At 42.5% G+C, this 25661-nt stretch overlaps 1 protein-coding gene across 2 annotated transcripts in view; it reads left to right on the plus strand.

Annotated features, from left to right (window-relative positions):
• SLIT1 (slit guidance ligand 1) overlaps nucleotides 1-25661 on the plus strand; it is a 241731-nt gene that overhangs the window by 160120 nt on the left and 55950 nt on the right. For both annotated transcript variants that reach the window (XM_020997034.2, XM_020997035.2), the window contains exons 5-13: nucleotides 6643-6714; nucleotides 7229-7300; nucleotides 10373-10444; nucleotides 10975-11138; nucleotides 15379-15526; nucleotides 17741-17812; nucleotides 18946-19017; nucleotides 19854-19925; nucleotides 20992-21135. In XM_020997034.2, coding sequence (XP_020852693.1) covers nucleotides 6643-6714; nucleotides 7229-7300; nucleotides 10373-10444; nucleotides 10975-11138; nucleotides 15379-15526; nucleotides 17741-17812; nucleotides 18946-19017; nucleotides 19854-19925; nucleotides 20992-21135 — 888 coding nt within the window. The remainder of the gene's footprint in view (nucleotides 1-6642; nucleotides 6715-7228; nucleotides 7301-10372; nucleotides 10445-10974; nucleotides 11139-15378; nucleotides 15527-17740; nucleotides 17813-18945; nucleotides 19018-19853; nucleotides 19926-20991; nucleotides 21136-25661) is intronic.

A 25661-nucleotide genomic window follows, 5' to 3' on the forward strand; every position in this document is an offset into this window, starting at 1 on the left:
GGTATTAATGCCCATAGAGGCAATGACGGTTTATACTTTTCCACTGTCCTGACCCATTCTGGCCCAATGTCAAGTTGTTAATGATAGAAGTTTCTGCTTGGATAAGATTCCTGGCTGACTGCAGGTCTTTGAGCTCCTCCCATTACTTCTCTCTCAGATAATTGACTCAAAGCCTTACTCAGATTTTGCTACGGATAAGGAAACTGCCCCCACCTGAGCCTGGAATCAATTGGTGACCCTGAGAATTTCCCCATTACATCTAGTTCTAATTAGGAATGCTCCCTCCCACATCTGGCATCTATTCCCCGTTCTCAACCAAGTCCATTTTTAAAGTATAAAACTTCCCTGCATAGACCCCTACTATGAATGTGTACTCCCGCTGAGATCTTTGCCACTCTTCACATCTTCCCCCTCGAGCTAGGTGAGTTTCTTTGCATCTGTGGGGCCAGATTTTTGTCAGTCTGCATTACCATCTAGTGTGTGTCTGCTTTTGCTCCTGTCTGCTTACTGCTTCACATTATAACAAAGCTCACGTTTGTACTGGCTTTGCAAGTACCAATTTCCTAGAGCAGAATCTCCAAATTCAGGTCTTAGGGCAAATAAAGCAGAGAATCATGTGTGTTTGGAGGAGACAAATTGTCAAACTTGGGAAACAAGATTTTGCCTCAACATAAAGAAAATAATCAGAATTGCTGAAGAAGCCATTAGGTTCCTTTGGAGGATGGGGTAAACTCATGTTAAGTTCTATGGCACTGCAGGTTTCAGAGCAGGGGATGGGTGACCTCTTGTTGGGTATGTTGTAGAAATGATTCCCATAGTCCCTTGGAACTCGAGATTCTGTGATTTTTAATCTGCAAAGTCTGAGCAGGGATAGGAAGAAAGTTAGGGAGGGAACCCACCCATAGCTTTGGGTCAAGACCCAAGTACAAAGGGTTAGATATTATGGAAGACCACAGATGCTGATTTCTAAATTCTCCTAGTCTAAGATATTCGGGGGGGTTTTAAATCCCAGGATTGGCTGTTTCATTGACATTCATACAGTGGGACTTATCAGTCAGAATTACATATTTCCAGTCATGGTCTTTTTTTTCTAGTTTCAAGATTATAATCTAGCACTCAATTTTGTTTTCCAATTTATAGAAGCAAATGCATCATTAGTGCACCCACAGAAAGAGCAACCGGGGTAAACCTAGCTAAGGCATTGCCTACATGTTGGTATACGTGGGCACGTGCTTATTTTACAGATATTCTGAGAGTCTCATGAACTTGGAATCTTTTGACTTTGGCAATAGTATAGCTTAGCAAATTGCACCCAATTGCTGACATTTTCACAGATCTGTCTTTGAAAATAGGACCATAAGCTTACTGAATTAAAATATTCCTTGGGAGAATATCAGCTCAGAGACAAGCATGTGCATTAGTGTTTGTCAAAATGAGAATTAGCTCAATCATACAGAACTTCATTGTAACAGTTTCTAACATGGAACTATACACAACAGTAAAGCATAAATACAGAAATAAATAAGCAGAAAGCTGATACAAAGGGCCAGAATTCATGAGAAGAAGAAGAAATAGACACAAGCACATGGGAGATTGGAGAGAGAAGCAGAGACTGCAACTTGTAGGAATATTGGACAGAATAATACAGATAATGTTTCCAGGCTCTATTAACCCATTTGCAGAGAGGTGCCTTGGGGCCCTTGGAAGAGCAGAAGAATCTCTAATTCCTCAGAGAGAAGGAGAGGAGAGGAAGAGGAGGAGGAGGAGGAAGAGGAGGAGGAGGAGGAGGAGGAGGAGGAGAGAGAGAGAGAGGGGGGGGTTAGAGCAATTAGAACTGTTCTTCAAGTCAAAAAGAGAGAACAGCTCAGCCAAATGAATACAACGTAAAATCTATGAAGAGTTAAGAAGTGTCAGCTGCGAGGAGAAAGTATGCCAAAACATTTATACTCATTGTCCTTCTGCTTTCCCATTTCTGGGGAGGGAAAAAGTGAGGAGAGAAGGGGTAGGTTAGGAAAGAAGTCTGGATGCAAGTGTCCAAATTGTCCCCAATTTAACAAAAACCCACCACAAATATAAAAACCTGATAGGCAGTGTCCATGTAACAAGCCAGTGAAATAAATTTAAGGTCCAAATACTGAAGCGATAGGTTCAATAAGAATCTTCTGAAAAACCCCGTTTTCTTCCCATTGTAATTTGCACTCACTCCACAGTTAACAAAAGTTCGATTGGGATGACTTGCCCAAGTCTTCATTTTCGTGAAAGGAAGACTCGGCATCTTTTCATTGACATTGGAATGTCTAATGTAGGAATGTCTAAGTTCACACAAATCTACGCGACATGTAATATCATGCTAACATGTCCTCTCTCCATGTCAGCCAGACCTGGGGTGATAAGCCAGCGATCATTTTACAATGTTAAGTTTCACCATCACTGTTTTGGGTGCCAGAGTCTGGTTGCCTGTTCTTCCTGAAAATTTTCTTTCTTTGCAATTGCTAACTTTTGTTTGCTTATTCCAGTGCCTTCTCTCCTTAGGAATGGAGAGCATAAGGAGAAATCGTTGCCTGCTTTCATTTATTCTTTCTCCATAAATTCTCTCTGTTCCTCCCTGGGGCTATTTTGACTTCGGTTTCTTCCCCTTTTTCCTCCCTCATTCTCCTCTTACCTGGACCACACCTGCCTCTATTGCAGAAGACTTGGGACCGCTATTAAGTCCTGAGTGAGTCAAATATACAGCCCTTAAGAAAAAGGTGTTTATACCCCCTCGGGACTACATAGGGAAGTGATGACATAGTTGTTGTTCTTCTGCATCCCCTCCACCTCCAACTAATTCCCATGAGGTGAGGAATTAGCTCAAGCTACGACCTTGGGCTTGAGGCTTTATCACTGTTTCAAGATGAAATCATCATGGCTAGTGGAGTTGCAAAATGGTCCAACCTTTCTGGAGAACAATCTGGAACTATGTCCAAAGGGCTGTAAAACTCTCTGCATACCCTTTGGTACAGCAACACCCTTCTACTTGGTCTTTATTCCAAAGAGATCAAGGAAAAAGGAAAAGTACCTATATGTACAAAAATATTTATAGTAATTCTCTTTGTGGTGGCAAAGAATTGGAAATCAAGGGGATGCTCATCAATTGGGGAATGGCTGAACACATTGTAGCATATGATTGTGATGGAGTACTATTGTGCTATGGGAAATGACGAGGGAGGTGGTTTCAGAAAAACATGACAAAACCTATATGAACTGATGTGGAGTGAAGTGAGAAGAACCAGGAGAGCATAGTGCACACTATCAGCAATGTTGTAATGATGATCAACTGTGAAAGACTTGACTACTCTAATCAATACCATGATCCAAGACATAAAACTATTTTATCCATCTCCAGAGAAGTGATGAGCTCTGAGTACAAACTGAAGTATAATTTTTTTCACTTTATTTTTCATGCTTTTGGGGGAAATATGGCTAATATGGAAATGTTTTGCATGATTTTACATGTATAATTGATATCATATTGCTTGCCTTTTCAGTGGGTGGGGAAGGAGGTGGGAGGAAGAGAGAGAATCTGGAAATCAAAATTTACAAAGAAAAGAATGTTAAAAATAAAAAATAATAAAACTAAATCAAAGATGAAATCTTGGTTAGCTGGCCTTGCATAGGGCATCTTTGTAAAGGGGGAATGCATGGACTTACTTTCCTGCCACCATAAAAACTTTTCACTCTGAAAAAGTCAGTAACTAAATAGCTGATTTCTGGGAAACAGAAACTTAAACAGAAAGGCAGAACTCAAGACATGTAGTATGTGTTTTCCCCATGGAAAATTAATGGAGTCAGCACAGGATCTGGGTCTTTCACAGCTCACTCTTTGATAATATATTAATTTCTTTAAGGAAGTAGTAGCTTATTTCTAGTAACCTTACATTTACTGTCAATGGTGCCGTGGCTGCCATTGTCATAAGCAAGAAAATTAAAAACTTAGAGTGGCATTCCCAATCAAACTTTACAGAATTAACTGGCCTATCCTAGTTGTTATAATAAGACTTATCTGAGGTAGGTAACTCATCATTCCAACCGTGCCTTTGGTGGTTAATCCTGGTCGTGTTAAGGACTGGGCTTCATTTTATCCATCATTGATTTGTTCTTTGTAGATGGTCAGTTTGACGTGGATTATGTTATATTGACTCAGTGACACTCAACATTTGCATATATTTTGTATTCTCTCTCTCTCTCTCCCAGCCCAGGATAAAGTAACTTTCTTGAGTATATGGATTCTTCATTTTTTCTTGTGTCCCCAGAACCTAGCTTAGTACCTACTAGGCACTTTTATTGTATAACATACATTTATCAATGTTCATATCTGTCAGTATCTACATCAAAGTAAGGTATTTTTGCTATTATTAAGGTATTTACTCTTTTTTCTTTTCCCATACTTGATAAGCTATTTTTATAATTATTTTTGTGTTAACAGTGTTTAAGCTTAGAGGATGTGATTGTCATTAATTTGTCATTCACTGATGCCTAGTTTGACTTGGGTTATGTTATACTAATTCAGTGACATGCCGTACATGAACAAAACATGCAGCAAGGATCAAAGAAGCATAGAATAATTAAAAATTCAGATATGTCAGAGACCTTGGAGGAGATCGAATTCAACTCATAACACAATAGATGGATTCAGAGGACAGATCACTTACTAATTGCTACATTCTAAACTACAGCTGCAAGAGCAGGAAGACGCTAGCTGACATTGGTGAAGACCTGTAACAGTTCACCAGTGACGTATTGAATGTGGAGTAACTAATGAATATATTTCTTTCTTTCCTTTTTTGCTAGGCAATGGGATCAGGTGACTTGCCCAGGGTTATACAGCTAATAAATATGTTTCTTGATGAACATAAACATATAAACATAAACAGCGGAACTTTTGCAGGCAGAAGGGTGGAGTGGCTATGGTGCTTGACTTGGAGTCAGGAAGAAAGACCTGGGTTCAAATCCCTTCTCTAACAGTAGTTCATTGACCATGAACAAGTCACTTCATCTCTTGGAGGCCAGTTTCCTCCTCTGTAAAATGAAGGCATTGGTTTCAGTGACCTCTAAGGTTCCTTTCAGCCTTAGATCTATGGTCCGATGAACTTGCTAGCTCTGTGGTCATGAGTACCTGTGGGTCAATTCATCTCTCTGTGATTTAGTTCCTTCATCCATCAAAGGACGCTAAGACAACCTATAAGTACCCACCTCACTGGGTTATCATGAACTGATACAGAGTGAAGTGAGCAGAACCAGGAAAACAATTTATACAATAAAAACACTATTGTAAGGACAATCGGCTCAGAAAGACTCAGAAAGTCTTATCAACACTTATCAACTACAATTCCTTAAGACTCCATGATGAAACGTGCTCTCCACCTCCAGAAGGAGAAGTAATGGACTCAGAGTGCAGATTCTCCTCCTGCTCCTTCTATTTTGGACCTGGCTAATTTGGGACTTTGTTTTACATGACCATATGCCTTTTTAATGGGCTTTGTTTTTCTTGCCTTCCCCAATGAGTGTGGGAGGAGGAGGGGGAGGGAGAAAATTTGGAACTGAAAATAAAGTAAAATTGAAACAAAAGAAAAAGGAAGAATAGAGGAAGCTTCCTTTGGTTGATATCCTTGATGTTTCATCCTGCAGAGACTACAATACTTCATAATTCAGTCATGTAGTAGGCAGCAGAGTGAAGAAGGGAGAGGCAGATGGGATGGTTCCACGGGTGATGATCATTCTCTCTGAGGCGAGATCTAAAGAAGGGAACCAGGGATCTGGCTTGTGTCACAGGAGTCACTGGGTTCCTTCTGGTGCAAATGGCCTGTTAGGGTTTTTAGAGTAACATTAATTAATGGTAAAGTAATTAAATCCCTGATTAGCTGTGCCCTCCAAACCACAGGGCAGGCTTCATGGGAATTACTTTGCAGCAGCTAAGTATAATTATTAAGCAATCAGGAGGGATGGATAATGACATCCCAGGCACAGGGTATTCCAGACCAGCTGGTGTGGGTACCACCCTGGCTGAGTTGTGTATATTTTTTAAGAAAATGTGACAGAGTGGGGAGAAGGGGGAGGATAGAAGGTCTTACAAAACCAATGTCCCAGCTTGATTTTGGTCAGATAAAGAAGTCTAATATCTTGGTAAGTTTATAATCCTTCCCTTCACCCTCTATTTGAATCCTTAAGAAAGAATATGAAAAGCTGATTTCCTATATGTAGAACTGAGTTGATGTTTTCTCCCTAATTCACAGCAATAAGGTAGTGGACTGGGATTTTCTCCCTTAAATTGGAGTTCCTGGTAAGACATTAGATGGATCCAGGCATCTTCAGTGTACATTTGGGGGCCTTCTGCCTTAATGTCCCTGTGGGAGTCAGAGACAGGTTGATGATTTCTTATGAGCTGACAGACTCTACTAGGGGGGCAAGAGGAGTGAATGAGGAAGGGGCTTTTCCCAAGAGAGCAGGCATGTGGTAATCTCAGATTTTCAGTTCTCAAGCTCAGCCATGAATCACTAATTCTATCCTCTTTTCTTTTCCTTCTTCCCTTTTGATTGTCTTGAGACAATTTGAAAGAATCTCCCTTCTAACCATTTTCTCCCTCCCTCTTTTTCATTTCCACAGGGATCTGAGTGAGAATGCCATTCAGGCCATCCCCAGGAAAGCATTCCGTGGAGCCACTGACCTAAAAAACCTGTGAGTTGCAACCTAGATCAGTTTGAAGAGCTGGGAAATGATAGGTCAGGTTTTCTCCTCCTATGTCTCTTTCCAAAGTCCTCTGGGTTCCCAATGGGTGCCATTCAGAATTCCCTGCTGGGTCATTCTTGAAGAGGCTAACCTGGAGTCAAAGTAAGCCTTAGGAAGTGTGCCTGTGCAGTAGAGCTACCATGGCCCAAAGTTTGTTCTTTTAGAGAAAGAGCTTAGCACACTAATGAAGACCAATGGGCTTTGGGGAGCATGATTGAACATCATTAAGCAAAAGCCACTGGCAGGCTACAGTGCTGAATGATAGTGTCTCTTGGCCTTTTTGCCCTTTCTTTTGCCCCAATGTCCTCTACACAATTCCATTGTTGATTCCTTGCTTTTCCAGCTCTGCCTGTGCCATTCTATCCTATGCTACGATTTCTCTCCCCTTTCTGTGACCAGATTCCCTTAAAGGGCTCTGTTCTGTTCTTCTATCTAAAATTTTCCTTCCTCCTTTGCTCTACAGACAGCTGGATAAAAACCAGATAAGCTGCATTGAGGATGGAGCCTTCCGAGCTCTACGGGGCCTAGAGGTGCTGTAAGTATTGTTAGGACTCACCGGGCAAGGATAAAGGGAAGAAGGGAGACTTCATTTTAACCTTCTCATGAATTGCCTCTGGTAGGTTAGACTTGTTATTCAGCCTTTTCATAACACCTTGTGTTTGAGGACTTTGGCCACTATTTTAACGCATTTGGGGTTAGTCAATTTACAGAGAGATTTAGTGACTTGTCTGACATCACGTAGTAAAGATTCCATTGGTATTATGACTTCCAATTTTCCTTTCTCTTGCTTAAGCCTGTAAATTAAGCAGGCTAACTCTGGAAGAGAACAAAGATACTGTTCTTTGTCTATGACATTCCCATCTGCTCCTCCTCCTCACCTCTGCTTCATGGAATCCCCAGCTTCCTTCAGGACACAGTTCAGATACCACCTCCTACACAAGGTTTTTCCTGATCCCCTCCAACTGTCAACATTCTCCCCCTCTTCAAATTTCTTTGTTTATTTTGTATTTCTGCATTTACTTATCTGTATATATTTTGGGTTCCCCAAGTAGAATGCAAGCTCTTTGAGGGCAGGGACTCTTGGTGTCATTTTTTCTTTTGATTCCCAGCACCTAGAATAGCTCCTCACACAAATATGTGTTTGCTGAATTGAATAAAATTGAAATAAAGCCTTTTAAAATCTAACTAGGGATGAGTGTCCCTCTGGGAAAATAGACTTATCAGAGCCTTACTTCTAGCCCTGTTCTTCAGACCATCTCAGTCATAACTTCATATGCTGAGGTGATTTCCTGAATCATGCATCTTCTTCAGTCTTCATTAAGTGCTTTGAAGGTGTTCTCACGGAGAGAAAGTTCTCTTAGACTCTTACATAGAATGTCTCAAAGGTCCTAGAGCAGCCTTAAGCTTTAATAGCTTAAACTAAATAGTGAGGCCACCCTGTATTTCTTCCAGCCTCCTCCTAGAGCTCATCAGCTCTCTTTCATTCCATCTTATCTGCTCAACGTTATTTTTTAAGTTCATAGGTTTAGAACCAGACAGAATCTAGCCCAATCTCCTCCTTTTACATCTGGGAGTTCCTCCTAGACCATCTGTTGGAAGATGGTGACTAGGGAATTCATCTCATCATTTCCTATCCTGCTTACCTGGATTTCATGACCTCTAGAAATTTATCATTTGCAAGAAAAAATCAACTCATACCCGCTCAGCAGCCCCTCTGCCTAGGGTCCCTCCTTTCCTTTGATTGGAGAGGGTAGAGGCTGAACATCAGAGAATTCCTCCCTAATCTTCTACCTTTTAAGGAGAATTCACTTCATCATTTCCTATCCTCTTGATCTTTTGGCTTTCATAATCTCCAGTCTGCAAGATGAAATCAACTCTGAAACTCGCACTTCCTTGGTACCCACTGTCCCTGGAGTCCCTCCCTCCCTCTGATTGGAGAAGATGGAAATTGGATATTGGAGACCTCCTCTCTAATCCTCTACTATTTGAGGAGGGTGCTTGGGGAATTTATCTCAGCATTTCCTACCCTGACCTGGATTTCATGATCTCCAGAAACTCACTATTTTGCAAGATGAAATCAGCTCTGAAACTCACACCTTCACAGCAATCCCTTCTCCTAGGGTCCCTCCCTTCTTCTGGTTGAGAGGGTAGGGGTGAACATCTGGGAGCATCCCTCAGACTTTCTGTTGAGGATGGCAGCCAAGGAATTCATCTTAACATTTCCCACACTGCTGACTTCCTGGATTTTCAGATCTCCAGAAACTTATCCTTCTGCAAGATGGAATCAACTCTGATCATTTTCCACCTTGACTGGCTCCAGGATTTCATCATATCCCCATGCTGGGTAACCTTCCCCTTCCCTGCCCACTTTTCATCTGTTCCTGTATTGTCTTCCCCCATTAGATTGTGAGCTCCTTGAGGGCAGAGACTCTTGTATCTTTCTGTCTCCAGCTACAGTATAGACACAGTGCCTAGTAGGCCCTTAATAAATGTTAATTGACTATTGACACATGAGGAAACTGAAGCCTAGAGAGGTTAAAGGATTTTCCCATGGTCCCAGCTAGGTCAAAGGCAGTTTGAAGCCAGTTCTTTCTGACACCAAGCCTGGTGCTCTGTCCACTGTACTGTACTGTTTCTGTGCTCCCCAGGAGGAATTGTCTAGTCTGCTGAGTCCCTAGATGGTGCTTATTCTGTGCCTTTGCTCATTCCAGATGTCCTCCTTTCCCCTCTCCTCCTTCCTTTAAGGCCTGGTCCCACTGCCTCCTCCATCCCACCATGATCTCTTCCTCCTGTGGTCTCCCATGTTGCCATGTGCCTCTTCAGACTTGTTGATTTCTTTCCCATAGCGAAGAGTTCTGGACTCGGAGCCTTAGATTCAAATCTTAACTTCAACACTAGCTGTGTGACCTAAGCAAGTCACTTCACTTCTGAGGCTCAGTTTCTTTACCTGTAAAATGGAGATAATAATACTTGCAGCACACACAGGGTTGTTATCAGGGTCAAGCAGAATAACAGACATAAAATGTTTTGTAAAACTCAAAGTGCAATAGGAATGTCAGTCAATGAACTCCTCTAACATTTACTGCCCACTGGGAAGGAAATAAATATGTATTAAATGCTAGTAGGTACTAGTCACTTAATAAATATTATAAATATTTGGTCCTCACAACAACCTTGTGAAGAGGTGCTATTAATATCCTCATTTAGCAGCTGAGGAAACTGAGCAGATAGAGATTAAGTGACTTGCCCAGGGTCACATAGTAAGTGTCTGAGTCTGGATTCACCTGATACTCTATCCACTGTTCCAACTAGCTGCCTCATTTGGGTTTTTCATGCAGGACATGGGACCTGCTCCTCGAAGGAGGGACTGTGTTCGATGTTTCCTCCATACTCCAGCCCCTACAATACCTAACACGGTGCTGAGCGTATAGCAAGCACTAGGTAATTATTGGTGGATTGATCAGATGGATGAATGGACAAAGTACTAGTACTAAGGCTTTCACATTCATCAAAACAGATGGCCAGATTCCTACCTCATGGTTAATCCTTGCACATTACCACCGTTTGCCATCTGCCAAATGAGTGACGTTGGTTTCCTTGTGTACAGGACACTGAACAATAACAACATCACCACCATTCCTGTCTCCAGCTTCAACCACATGCCCAAGCTCCGGACTTTGTGAGTATGCCTTGGGAGCAAAATAGAGGTATTGCAACCAAGAACTGCAAATAGTCACGTTTCAATCATCTGATAAAGAGTAAGGTTGCAAAAAAAGCCAGCAAAAGCCCCTTCAAGGCGGAACTTTTAGGTCTTACCCATATCTCTTACATTGCCCTCACCGTCTAGCACGGTGTGGGCTATGTGTATAACTTGATGATTAACTGGTAGAATTGGGGGCGGGGGGAGGGAGACAATGGCTAATCTAAAAATACTTTATAATTGCTTTTTCCTTTGAGGTATGCTAGGTAATATTTAGCTGCAAATTTTCTTTCCTAATTATACTTTGTCTCAGATAATTGAAATTATTCTGTATTTACTGAGTGGAAAAACTTCTACTAAGTGGCATGGGGATGCCAGATTTAAAGCTGGAAGGACCCTTAAAGGTCACTAGTGCAGCCAAATGGCTTGGGGGAGGGAGATGGTTTGGAGGAGATGGTCCCCCAATCTCCACCAGGATTGTAACCTCCTACTTTTCACCTTGTATCCAGCCGTTTACATTCCAACCACCTTTTCTGTGATTGCCACCTGGCCTGGCTCTCTCAATGGCTGCGGCAACGTCCTACCATTGGACTCTTCACACAATGTTCAGGCCCTGCCTCTCTGCGCAGCCTCAATGTGGCTGAGGTCCAGAAGAGCGAGTTCAGCTGCTCAGGTGAGGAGGACCACAGCTCTCCCTGTACCCTGCTTTCTCTAACTCTCCCCCACCATTCAATTCTTCCTATCACAAGATACAGAGAGAAAAAGAAGCATGTGTTTCTCTAGTCTAATCTTACCTTTCCTACCCCGTGTGTTTTTAGAAGCATCATGTAACAACCACCAGTGATACAGATATCACTGTTCTCTTCCTATATCTGTCACTGAATCTATTTTCTGTAGATCCCTGTATCTATTTCTATATCTATTTGTACCCAAAATGTCAAAGCAACACGGAAACGAGTTTTGCTGGTAAGTGTCCTTTCTTCTCTCTGCTGTGTTGGTGGAACATAGGACATATCTTTCCAAAGGAAAGGATTTCAGAGGATTGGTCTCGACCTATTGATAGTATGACTTCATTAGGTGGATCTGATTACCTCACCCAGCCATAACGGATATGCTTACAACCCTGAGTCAAACTTGAAAACAGCTGTTCTCCCATTGGACATGAGAGTCCAAGATCTACACAGGCCAATGAATGACTGTCTCTTTGTCCAGTTGCTACATGTTGGCCCATGAACTTAACTTTGTACAAAGCATCTTCCCAGTCCCAGAATCGTTAATCACTCACCAAACAGGAACCATAGTATATCTGGCTAGAAGACTAATAGGCAGGAGCATCTCAAGTCTGAGAAACCGCAAAAGACAGATCCTCCCCACCTCTCCAAAAACAAGGGAAGACAAAGATGACTCAACTTTGCAAGAAATTTCCAAAATTGGGGGAAAGTAGAAGTCATAGGGAAGAAACATGGCTGTGTGGTCCCAACAGCTACTGAATAAGGAATGGAGATTAAGGGATATGGAAGCCTCTTGGGTAATTTTTTTTTTTACCATGACATGAAACTTTTTCCTTTGTATTTGAAACACGTTGGTTCTTCATTTTGGGTGTTTTCTCTGGTGTTCTCTTGCTTACGTGTTCATATGTGATTGTGTGCATGATGTGATAAAGTGCAAAGGATGGGCCCAGACAAAGCATGCTAACAGAGGGCAATCCACACTGGCCTGACTCTATGCCACAGGTGTGTGGATTGGGTCACAAACTAGCTGAGTTTCAGCTTCTCTGTCCAGGGAGACCTGGATACTCTCTGCCAGTCACTGTATACCTCTCTTTAGCATTAGCTCTGAAGTGATCTGTGGTGCTTCCAGTAACACCAAGCCAGACAGCAGGGCTGTACCTAGGTGTGGGTGAGATTTCTAAGCAGGGAGTATGGAGGACTGAGGTTCTGTGTCTGCAGCCTGCTCACAGGCCCTCAGATGCCTCTCTGGTTTGCAGGCACTGCACAAGTTCTAACAGAGCGGGCCCCACCAAAGGCAAGCAGTTAACACTCAAAAAGACAATCAGTCCTGATAAGAGATGCTAGGGGTGATCACTGCATGGAACCTTCCATCTAGGAAGCAACTAAGCATTACCCTGAAGAGGTCTGCTGGAGTTTTTAAGTTGATATTGCTTCTCGAGTTCGTTGCATGGCCACCAGCCATGCTTCACATTCCAACCTCACTGTTTTCTTGTCATCTGCCCTGTGTGTGTACCCTCTTCCCATTTCCAGGTCTGAAGCAGCAGTCAAATCAATGCTGCCACTGCTACCAGATCTAGTTTCCAGTTCTTAGCCCTGTAACAGTGATAGAAAGGACTTTAGAGATTGCCTAGGCAAGGCTTCTTAGCAGCCTGGTGAAACCCATCTCAGAGTCACTTTTTTTTTGAAGTTTTTACATGGTTTATTTATGCTCCAATGAAAAATTATCTTCACAGATAAGCATCATCCCTAGTGCCTTTTATTTCTTCTTTTTGTCAGCTCTGACATTTGCCTTTGCAGTACCTCTGCCTTTCTTCATTCTGTTCTTGCATTCCTTTCACTGTTTTCTTGATGTCGTTTTCTTCTCATATAGGCTCTGCCTTGTAAGACTGTGTTTTGGTTCGTTTTTCTTTGCATGGTCAAGGGAATCATAAATCATGCCAAAGGCCGTTGTTTTGCCACTGCCAAAATGGGCTCTGAATCCAAAGACAAAAATGACATCTGGGGTTGTGTTGTACATCTTGGCCAGTTTTTCTCGAATTTCAGTCTTGGGCACTGTGGCCTTTCCAGGATGAAGGACGTCTATAACCATCTGTTCACACTGAAGAAGTCTGTTTGTCATGAACTTCCTGGTTCTGATGGTTACAGTCATTCTTGGTGGTGGCCGGCTCCTCTAGCAGCAGGAGAGGGTCAGAGTCACGTTTTTAAATAAATGAAATAAAATATATAGGATTACACAGGAAACTGACTGGGATATACAGGGGCAGCATGTGGTGGGAGATGTGAAGATGAGGAAAAGTGAATGCCACTGCCAATAGTTTCCAGCTGGCTGCTATTCTGCAGGTTTGCAGCAGTTTTTGAGTCAAAAGATACCTGGGATGTCTGGAATTTGGGATGGGTGCACAGCTACATTGTCATGCAAGTCCCTGGGAGACTGCATTGTCCTAACCGTGTCACTGTATATCTTCCCTTGGCTTCTAGCTCCTAGGAAGGCAGCAAGGGGAGCCAGATGTATTTGTATTTCTCTTACCCCTGGTCATCTTGTGTGCTCTAGTTATGCTTGCTAATTGCCCATTGGTTGGGGGGGTGGGGAGAGATGAGTTTTCCAGTATTAATTGAATCTATGATGATAAATTCTTCCTGAGATGGCCAAGGCTGCAACTTTTGTATAGCTCCTGTCTGCTAGTGTCCCTTAGCAACCTAAGGGGTGGTTGGAGAGCCCCAGTCCTAACAAGTAAGTTAGATTGATCTCTGAGATCTCTTCTAACTCTGTTCTGTGATTCTGTAACTTTGATAGTGGCTATTCATTTTCAGTGTTGAAGAGCCTCTTTCTCCTTTATGCCACAAAACATCCCACTGCCCCTGACTCCGTGTCACCTTATGAACAAGACGTGCTGATAGTGTCGATAGTAGCTTCTCATCCTACACAGGCTAAGACGTTTTTAATCAGAGCAGCCAAGATCTCACTTTGAAAGAGATGAGGGAGTTGTTGCTTTTCTGAGTACGCTTAAGACACTGGCAAGGCAAGGGGGTGAGTTGGAAAGAGGCTCTGATTTGGAATCAGGTTGTGCTTGAATCTTGGCTCTGCTATTTCCTTGGTATGCGACCTTATGCAAGTTGACTTAGCTTTCTGAACGTTTAGCCAGAGGACAAGGATCACAGGACCCTGGAGGGGGCAGAGCTGGTTTTGAGTCCCTGCCTTTTTAATTTGGACAGCTCCTCTTACCTCTCCAATCCTCAGTTTTTCATCTGTCAAATTGGGAGGTATGACCACATAATCTAAAATGGTAATCGTGGAAAGTGTTCAGGATTTGGGAATTAGAGAGCCTAAGTTCAGATTTCATCTTTGCCTTCCTATTTGCCCAACAAGCAAGTTATTTGACTTCTCTGAGTGTAGGTTTCCTCATCTTTAAAATGAGAGTTTTGGACTTGGGGGCTCCCATGATCCCTTCATGCTTTTAATCTGTGATTTTCTGAGCCCTACCAGCTGACACCTCCCTTCTAGCTCTAAGTTCAACTGATCTCTTGTATAAAAGGAGACAATTCTATTTGTATTACTTATCTCACAGGGCTGCTATGAAAATCAAATGAGATTATGTGTGTCAAGCACTTTGTGAATTATAAAGCCTAAACTAACATCAGCTGTTTAGTTAGTTCTATTTGTCATCTCTCCTCAATTTAGAATTTCTTAAGACACGTACAAGTTCTGTACCACCACTAACACCTCTCCCCTTTCTCCCTCATTCATAGTTATTGACGTTGGTTCAGGAGGATCTCAAACAGGGATAGAAAGGAACAAGCACCTACTATGTGCCAGGCATGCTAAGTGCTTTTATGAATATTATCTCATTTGATTCCCTACAACCCTGGGTGGTAGGTGCTATTATTATCCCCTTTTTGCATTTGAGGAAACTGAGACAGACAGAATTTAAGAGGCTTGCTCAGGGTTATATGGCTGGGAGGTATCTGAGGCTGGATTTGACCTTGGCAATGGTAACTTATTCTAAATCAGTGGTAATTTATTATCATGGGGTTTTGTTGCCCATTTTTTGCTCCGTATTGCACAGGGAAAGAGCTGTTTTAATAGTGAATCAAATAATCCAGCACCTGTGCATGGAGGCTTCCTGCCTCTAAAGGGTCACACACCTTTTGTCCCTTAGCCACTGTTTTTGCTGCCCTCTGTAGGCCAAGGGGAGGCCACCCGCGCCCCTGTCTGTACCCTGTCCTCAGGCTCCTGCCCACCCATGTGTGCCTGCAGCAATGGGATTGTGGACTGCCGTGGCAAAGGACTCACTGCTATCCCGGCCAACCTGCCTGAGACCATGACAGAGATGTGAGTACTGGGGAAAGGGCTCATAGGGAGGGGGGTGGGCTGTGGCCCGGCTTGGCTTGGGGCCCCTCTTCAGATCATCTGGGGCAGCAATCACCTAGAATGAAGTGTTTTCAGATGGACCTGCCTCCTCTGCTCGGGTGAATTGGGGAAGACTATAACACTGTGGGGGTCTGGGGCCCTTTGTCCAGACTGGATATTGGGGCTGAAGGAGAGGCTCTAAGAAAGTGTCTTGTAACTTGGTTTTTTTTCTCTAGAAGGTGTGTTCTGAGCACTTAGCAAAGAATCAGGACTATTGAGTTCCCTTTCTAGGATGTGAATAGGATGCAACACTGCTAACCTCCAGTGTCTGCTTTAAGGTTCTTCATCTGTAAATGAGGAGGGCACTGCTTGCCTCTAGGAAATGAGTACATCCAGATGGAATAAAATGGAAGCTTTGAGACATCCTTGGAAAGAGAATTTACTGAGTTGGCATAGTGGATAAGAGGGCAGTCTAAAGTCAGGATGCCCTGGACACAAGTCCCGGCAGTGTGACCTTGGGTAAATCACTTGCCATCCAATGTTCCAGGCAATTCTATAAGACTAAGTCACAGGACATGGGCTGATCTGCGTTGGTAGACAGGTTTTTCTGAATTTCCTTGATAGTTCTCTATATTTTAAAAAAATCATAGCTCTGAACACACACACACACACACACACACACACACACACACACACACAAAACCAAACTCATGGGTGGTTGTGAGGTCCAAATGAGACAGAGGGCATAAAAAGCTTTGCCAACTTTAAAGGGCCAAATAAATGTTAGTTGTTGTTAGTTCCTGCTAGGATAATAGCCTTTCTTAGCAGTCTTGAGAAGATGGTGCTCATGGTAAAGGCTCAAAACACATCTGCCTCCAAACAGTTTCTGAATGGGAGCTTCCTTTACTGAAGAAGTCATAGACCCTGCCCCCCAAATGAAAAGAGATTAGGGTTTAATTACGGAAAATTGTAGTTTGTGCAATTTCTTACCTCCTTTAACTCATCAGATAGACAAGTAGATGGAGGGGAGGATGCAGAGCAAGGGGCCTTGGGAAGTATCAAAGAGAAATGTCAGGGGATATGCTCCGTTTGAGCCTTGATACAAGTATGGGGGCAGCTAGGTGGCACAGTGGATAGAGTACTGGCTGTGGAGTGGGAGGACCCGAGTTCAAATCCGGCCTCAGACACATAACACTTACTAGCTGTGGGACCCTGGGCAAGTCACTTAACCCAGTTGCCTCATTAAAAAAAAAAAGGCAAAAAAACCCAAACCCACCACAGCAACAAGTATGGAGCTTTCATTGTGCAGGGCACCCGAGCCCAACCCTGGAAAAGACCTGTCATCAGTAATGCCTGGGCTACTTTCCTCCTTCAGGCAGGACCCACCTGGCTGTCTCTTGGAGTCTATTAGAACAAGTTCATTCTGTCCTTTGTAGGTGGGATTCAGGCTGGGCTGCTGTAAGCTCAACCTTCAGAATTCCTATTCCTACCTGGGGAAGAGGAAGCAGCAGGGGCGAAAGGGGTCATGGATAGAACTCTGGATTTACAGTCAGGAAGATATGAGTTTAAATCCTACCTCAGATAATAGTGTCACCCTGGGAGCCTCAGTTTCCTCAACTGTAAAAAGAAAGGGTTGAACTAGAGAGCCTCTTCTAGCTCTAGATATAGGGTCTTCTGATCCTGTGAAGGCAGGAGCTGCCTCCTGATTGGATTTCTGGACCCCCAGCTTGCACTCGCTGGCAATAGAGGAGTTGGGAGCTTGGGGCTAAAAGGTGGTGGACAGAAAAAGGAATGTTATTACATTTTCTCGTCTGGAAACTTTTCAGCTCAACCAGAAATGCCTTCTGGCCTCAGCAAGGATTTTCCTTTTGATAACATATGCAACTTTAATTAGTTGTAAGTTGAAGCAATATCAGCCCTGCTCCCCACTGCTTCCCCAGAGAGTTAGAATGGGGACATTGGCCTTTGGGCCAGCCATTCACTGGAAGTCATCAGCCTCATCCTTTTGGATGAGAACAGCTTATCATGCTGGGTGGATTCCCCAGGTGGGTGAAGATGATGCCAGGCTGCTGGAAGAAGCTGCCTTCTGGCAGGGAATTAATTGGTAGCTGGTGTTCTCATAGGTACTCAGCTCAAGGGTTTCCTGTAGACTGTGGAATCAGTCCTTAATTTCCCTATTTGTTTTTCTCTCTGCAGCCGTCTGGAGCTCAATGGCATCAAATCAATACCCCCTGGAGCCTTCTCTCCCTACAGAAAGTTGAGGAGGATGTAAGTGTATTTAGTCAACTAGTGTACTTCTGGACCTGCCTGTGACTCATCCTGTCACTTCTGCATTTACATGGGGAGGTAGGAGGGATGGACAGGAAGGTCTGCAAAATCTGGAAGTGAGCACAGAGCTGTCCATCTGGCTTTATAATGTCTATTTCTCAAACACTACCACCTCTACCTTCATTGCAGTGGTTTGGGGCTGAGCCTCACTGACTCTCAATGGACAGAAACTTCCCTCTGATCCTGGACAATGTCAGGTCAAGACTTATGGCTAAAGAAAGCATATAGACTATTGTGATGGAGATGGTCAAAGAATAAGGACTGTTATAGTGAGAGCCGGAGTGGTGTAAAGGAAAATGGACTTGACTTGGCTCAGACCCCAGTTCAGATGCTCACTCACTGTATGACTACAGGAAAGTTGCTTAGCCTTCCTGTGACTCAGTTTCCACATCTGGGAAATGAGAGAATTTGGTCAAATAACTTATAAGAGCCCTTTCAGTTCTAGCAGTCCATGAGATTTCTGGATTCTCTTCTTAGCATCGTTGATTATTATATAATTCTTGGTAAGTCAATGCTTTAAACTTAAGGAGGAAGTGTGGTGTAGTGGAAAGAGCATTATATCTAGCGTCAGAGGACCTGGGTTCAGATTCTGTCTCTGCCATTTACTGCCTATGTGACGCTCACCCTTTCTGGACCGCAGTATCCTCCTCTGTAAAAGGAGATGGTTGGACCTCCAAGACCATTCTGGCCCTTACTCTATGGTTTTATGATCCTTACATCATTTTCCTCATCAATAAAAGAGAGAAGACCACACCTGCCCCATTTTATATCCAATAAACTATTAATGAGATGAAATGATAAAACAAATCTAAGATACTTTTACTTTCTTTTTTTTTGGGGGGGTAGGCAATGGGGTTAAGTGACCTGCCCAGGGTCACACAGCTAGTAAGTGTTATGTGTCTGAGGCCGGATTTGAACTCAGGTCTTCCTGACTCCAGGGCCGGTGCTCTATCCACTGAACCACCTAGCTGCCTCGATACTTTTACTTGCTTAAAAGGGCATATCTAGGAAGTGGAAAACATGGCTGTGATCGGTGAAGTTGCTGACTTCTCTCCCTTCTGTCTGGTTTCCAGAGACCTGAGTAACAACCAGATTTCTGAGATCGCCCCGGACGCATTCCAGGGTCTTCGTTCCTTGAACTCTCTGTGAGTAGTCGATGGGGTCTGAAGGTCTTGGCGCTGCACCCAGAACCAAGCGGGGTTCCTGAATAGGACCAGCCCCTGGGGTCTCACCTAGAACCCAGGTCACATGTGGAGTAGGGGTTGGAGACAAAAGCAGAGCTAGGTTTGCCAGGGACAGAGTGGGGGCAAGTGCCTCAGGCCTGATGAGAATGAGCTCAGCTCTGAGCCCATTGACACCAAGGGACCCAGCCAGGGGATACTGGTAAACGTTTAACAGCCAGATCTTTGAGAACTGTGACACATTTTTAAGTTTGTTTTGCATCATTAACATTTCCTTCATTACTGCCTTAAGCCTGGAGATCCACAAACCAACATATCTGATTTGTAATGTTTGCTGATTCTGGGGTATAAATGCTTATGCCGAAGATTGACGGTCGGCTCTCCCAAGGTGGTACAGAATTGCTGCACATATCTCTAGGCCCAGCCCAGTTCTCCATGTCGCTCAGTGGAGAACTGAGTCCATCAGGGAGTATTGGGAGGGTGATGAAAAAGGAGGAATGTTAAGAATGCTGCTTCCAGCGTTCTGGAACAATTTGAATTTGCCTAACCTACATTGCAGAGGTTTTCACCTTAATCCACATAGATTGTCATTGAGAGCTACACACCTTCAAAATCCAGTGGTTGGCTGTCCACAGTCTTTAGTGAGAATAGAGTTTAAGCTAAAGCATGATATATGCCTCTTCCTAACTCCTTTTCAGAATCTGCCTCTAATTCCATGTTTCTAGTATAGGATTAAGTAGACAGAGCCAGGTGAGGGGAGAGTCCCTATCTAACTTACTGTTTCTGCTTTTTCTCCCCAGTGTTCTTTATGGAAACAAGATCACAGATCTGCCCAGGGGGGTGTTTGGCGGTCTCTACACCCTACAATTGCTGTAAGGACCATCAGCTTATGAATATCTGTCCCGGAGGGAAGGGGAGTGAACTTATTTAGGGGCATGACAGACCTTTCAGAAAATGTTCCCAGGGCTAACCTCATGCTCCTAAGCATTTTCAGTCACAATGAGAAGGATGGGAGGAAGAGGTTTCATTTTTTCCTATCTGGTCACAGTTAAGTTAGGTGAGGCCATATCCATCAACCCAAAAGGATGACAAGAGACCGTGGAGTCTCACAGACCTTGGAGTGCTTTATGTAGAAGGAGGTGGAGATAGGGTATGACTGGGGACAGGTGAAAAGCAGACTCAGAGCTAACAAATGGACGCCAGGACAATGAAGATTGTGAAATCAGACTTCTTTATGTAGCTGTGTCTGGGAATAGCCACATGCATATCTTATAATGTTACCTTGATGCTTATGACTTAGATAAATTCTGGTGACTATGTGGGGATACAGTCATGGATCCTCCCCAGGGCTCAGGCAGGTCATTGATCCAATTTCCTTACCTCAGTTGTTCAAGTTGCCCAAATTGAACTTTGAGAATGTGGGAAAGACCCATCAAGTGCTTGAGTGTAGTACTTTTCAGTGTTTTCCAATCTATCCATCGATTTTTTCATTCCTTAAATGTCTATTTAAATGACAGGTTCTATGCTAGGAACTGGGGAGACAGAGACAAAAAAGAAACTCTCCTTGTCTTAAAGGAGCGTGTGTCCTCTTGGGGAGTGGAAAGGGTCATGAAAGAAGGAATATGAACACAGACAAATACAAAACAATTTCTGGAAGGTGGAGAACACAGTAGCAACTGGAAGGATCAGGATGAGTTTTGGCGAACCAATGTGTTGTGGTCACACATCTTGCAACCACATTATGATTTAAGCTCCGATGTGTGGCTATGGGACCCTTCACAACTGAGAGGCAGACACATTCTTCATTGGGTGATCAGTGCATAGGAGATAATGACTTTGTGGGGCCCTCTTTGTAGGCAATGAAAATCCAGACCATTCCAAGTACATTGTAGCCTTTATTTCTTGCCTTCCTCGCTACTTCTGTTCTTCATTCCATAGCCTTCTCAACGCCAACAAGATCAACTGCATCCGAGCTGATGCCTTCCAAGATCTCCAGAACCTATCCCTGCTCTCACTGTACGACAACAAGATCCAGAGCCTGGCCAAGGGGACTTTCACCTCTCTGCGAGCCATCCAGACCCTGTAAGTGGCCCCTACCAGGAAAGTGCATGGAGAGGGAAGGAACTGAGGGTGGCTTCTTGGTTTCAGGCTCAGTTTCTATCCCTTGTGGCTTCCTGGTTGCAGGATCAATTTCTATCTACTCATTAGGGAGTGAACCACCTGTGTGATTGGTTTGCGGTTGATGATATATAGTTGGAGAAGAATTGAATAAGAGTTTGCTCAGTGCCTGCCAAGTCTGTGCCTCCTTTCTAGTTCTTGTGATACTATTTGGTGTTGGGGCAATGCATAGATTTTATGGAGCTTGCTTAATTGGGAAACGTGATAGACAATTCAGCAGATTTTGTTTGGTATCTGCTAGTTGCTCAGAATGCAAATAGGAAAAGTGATATAGTCCTTGTCTTTCTGGGGGCTGTGTTTCCATCACCCATCTTTTCTTTGTCAAGTCATACCTGCACAAGATACTGCGTCTGAAAGTCTTGAAGTAAAGGCTAGATGATGACTTGTTGGGGATATTGTAGACGGGTTTCTTATTGAAGTATAGGTTAGACTAGTTGACTACTGGAGTCCCATCTAGCTCTGAAATTCTGTAATTCTGTGAAACAAATCCATTTAAAGCAGAGATTCTTATTTTGAGGTTCACAGACACCCAAGAGTCCATGGATAGATTTTAGAGGGTCTGTAAGTTGAAATGGGAAAAAATTAGAGATTTATTTTTCTTCGCCATATGTTGGCACTGGGTGGGGAGGTCCTGAAACCTCTCTTTCTCTCCAGAAGCTTAAGGCATGTCTCTCTCACTCAAACACAACTGGGCAAGAAAGAGTAAACCCTTCACTGGACAGTGCCTTTTGAATGCACACCTGGTCCTTTGTTATATGAGACAGCTCCTTAGGAGGGGTAGGAAGTGAGATATACTGAGAGAAATGCGGGCAATGTGATAACAACAAAAGATAACAGTACATTTTTTAAATGAATGCACTCCTGGTTCTGGCTTGGCAGCCAACAAAAGGCTCCTCTCCTTCATGTGGTAGACTTATTAGAAATACTGCTTATACATGCTCAAGTTCACATAGGGGTTGTGTTAAGTAGAGCACGCTTCATATGCTCACGAGGAGTGGGCTTTCATTGACCCATCCTAGTCACTCCCCTCTTCTCCCTCAAATGTTAGTCAAGTGCTTTCAGGAAATCAACAAATAGTGAACTCAGTGATACTTCACATTCACTCTACTAGTCAGAAAATTGTGTGACTAATGAAGATATGATTGGTTGGAGGAAACTTTCTGTGAAACTCTGCCTCTTTTCTTCTCATATTTTCATCAAGGATATATCCCTGACATGTGCCTAGTCTGCTCTCATCAAAATGTGTATAAGGACAAGAAGGTTGGCATGTGGGCTGATGTCTTCTTGTTCATCTTTTGGGGATGATGATGCTGTCTGGGATCTTTTCCATCTCTTGAAATATTTTGAAAATCAGTCTCGGAAGTGCTTTTAAAATTATGTCACCTCCAATACAGATTTCTTCTCTATGTGTTTGATGTGGTCTAGCTGCTCTTCCGAACTTCATCTTTTTAAATGCTGTTTTCATGTTCTATTTCATTCTTCATGGGGCACAGTAGGTACTTAGGTGTTCAGAGTCCAAATGAGGTGATTCTCATCATCAGTGATGAGGATTGGTCCCAAAAGAAATACTGACACACTTGTTCTATTATCAGTTTTTGGTCCCACTTCCAGTTTCATCTACAGATGCTTTTGGCCGGCTGCTTGGTTGTTGTCCTTTGTTGTCAAAGAGGACCAAATTGACATCACTAAGTCGGGGTCAAGGTGTAGTGTGTCTGACTGGCTGCTCAGACCGATATGAGCTTGGTCAGGTACAAACAGTCTATATGAACATTTGGAGTGGAGATGTCTCTAAATTTGTGCATCTCATGTTTCTTTTGAGGTACTGTAGTTCTGCTTTACTCAGAGAGCACAGCATCTTCTTTAATGTGGGCACGCCAGGCTGGGTGGTCCCGTGCCATGTCTTGCAATTGAAGATTATACTTTTAGGATGATTCTGGCTTCGTTCTCATGCTAAGCTTTATTTTTTTTTTAAAAATGCTTCATTTATTTATTTTCCATCCAGAATTTAATGAGTTAATTGAAGTTTTTCAGTTCCAAATTCTCTCCCTAACTCCAGGTCCTCCCCCATGCTTTGAGAAGACAAGCAATACAATACCCCTTATATATGTGAGGTCATACAAAGCATATTTCTATATCAGCCATGTTTCATGTTAAGCTTTATGCAAACTTATTGTCCCTTCTGTTGCTTGTGGCTGTTTTCATGAGCTGATACTGCTTGTGATCTCCAGTCCTTTTCTGAAACGTTTTGCAAAGGAACTTGTGTTCCAAACCAGTGTCACCTTCGGTTGCCATGTCTGTCTGTGTGGTGAGAGGATCAAGGCTTTCTGACTGAGACAGTTTCTGGGCTCATTTGGCATTATCTTTGTGCCAGCTGTCTTACATTGGTCACACTTGTCTAAGAAATGATCATCATCAGAGTCAATGTCTTTACTTTTTATCCATTTTGCAGAAGAAAACACTTTGCAAATTTTAAAGCATCACACAAATATACGTTATTTTTATTCCCTTTTTCTGGTCAATAGCTAGTTTAAACAGGTTGGGTTGGAGGCTGTCCCCTATGTCTGGAATGCACTTCCTCCTCACCTTTGTCCTATAGAATCCCTAGTTTCTTATAAAGCTCAGCTCAAACATTATCTTCTACAGGAGGCCTTTCTTGATTCCCCTGCTACTAGTACCCTCCCCTCAAAATTTTCTTGTATTTATGTATTCATTTTATATAGCTTATATATACTTATGTGTGTACATGCTGTCTTCTTAGATTAGAAGTTTCTTGAGGGAAGGAATTGTCTAGTTTTTTGTTTTTGTGTCCCCAGAGCCTAGAATAGTATCTAGCACATAATAGACATTTAATAAATACTTATTAATGATTGATTGGAAATATTACAATTGAGTGTAGTTTCTTTCATTTTTTTAATCTTTGTTCTTCCGATTTGGTGTTGAACTTGCCTTTTGCACTAACCAGCTAATAGTCTAACATAAGATGATTCATTTCTTGTCTACTAAGGTCTAGCTAATTTCTTACTATGTTTGTCATGTCCTTCAAACTCTCTCCTTAAAGTAAGTATTCATGATATACAGGCATGAGATTTCTGAATAATCTGTAAGCCTTTGCCCACTTTTGTTTATTATTTTTCATCATCTTGCCTTGTTCCCATTTTCACAGTGAAGTCACTGAGTATCAAGGCCTGTGTTGACATGGTTTGGAGGATTTGTCAGATGTTTTATGGAATTTCCCAACTTTTTCTTTGCAATAAATCTTGGTTCATAAGCTGCAGTTCTCTTCCTGGTAATCTGTTTGCTTATGCTCATGGTTAGCATTGCCATCTCATGACCAAGTGTTCCGTGAATGGTGTTTCTTACTCTTGGATGCTCAATGAAACTTTACAAGCTCCTCTTTTAGCCTCTTTGAGAAGAACCTGAAGTGACCTTTCCATTCTGCTGTAACTTCCTTAGGATATTTAGTTTAATTGATGCCAAGAATGTCAATATGGATATGGTTCAGTTGGTGGTCACTGGACAAAGATTTCACATTTAGAGTCTCAATGGTTTAATTTTTGAAGATGCCATAAAAAGTGTTCTGTGCACCATCTGCCCTTTTTTTGCTGCTTTGTCATGGTCACTGCAGAAGCAGGGGTGCATTATGTCTTTTTTCTTTGTTTCATGGCTCATTGTGGCAGAAGAATTTATCACTTAGAGGCCAGTTTGCTGGTGATTAGCTTCTTGCTACTTAGGCTAGTCCTTGGTCCCCAAATACAAGCTTTCACCAGGATCATACCTTTTTATCTTGGAATAGAACTTTTGTGGAAGAATCTCTCTAGCTATCACTTATATCTAATGATTTTTATTAATTTAATTAATTAATTTAAATTTTTATTAATTACTGTATATGTGATGAGGTATATGCAAATTAGAATGAAATTTAAAGAAACACAAACACTTTCTTTACCAGCTCTGTTTAAGAGCCATTGATTAGCTTAAATCTGTCAGGTTCTCAGCACCAAGAAAGTTCAGCTCCAATGGGCTCTCTTTTAACTTGAAGATGCTCAGTTAACTTTGTCATTTCGATGGCCTGAAGTCCTCCTTTAAGGTAGCCCTAATGGCCCCAGTGAAAGATCCTTATCTAGGACAGCTTTCTGCCAATACACACAAAACCTGAGGTTGACTTTCCATGAATTTTGATCAGTTTTTTGCTGACTTTCCTTTCCATAATTAGGAACAGAAAAGATAATTCCAAGGATCTGTAATTTTATTAGTATGGACACTCTCCCTATTGATAAAGATTCCAATACCTTAGTAACTTAGTATTTGGCCTTCAAGAATTGTTGTAGCCAATGATAATAATAATAATAATAATAATAATAATAATAATAATAGTAATAGTAATAGTAAAAGTTATCTACTTGCTGCCAAGTAAGTCTCTGAATTTAGCT

Source organism: Phascolarctos cinereus, unplaced genomic scaffold (assembly GCF_003287225.1).
Source record: "Phascolarctos cinereus isolate Bilbo 61053 unplaced genomic scaffold, phaCin_HiC Scaffold_3;HRSCAF=262, whole genome shotgun sequence".
Taxonomy (NCBI): Eukaryota; Metazoa; Chordata; class Mammalia; order Diprotodontia; family Phascolarctidae; genus Phascolarctos; species Phascolarctos cinereus.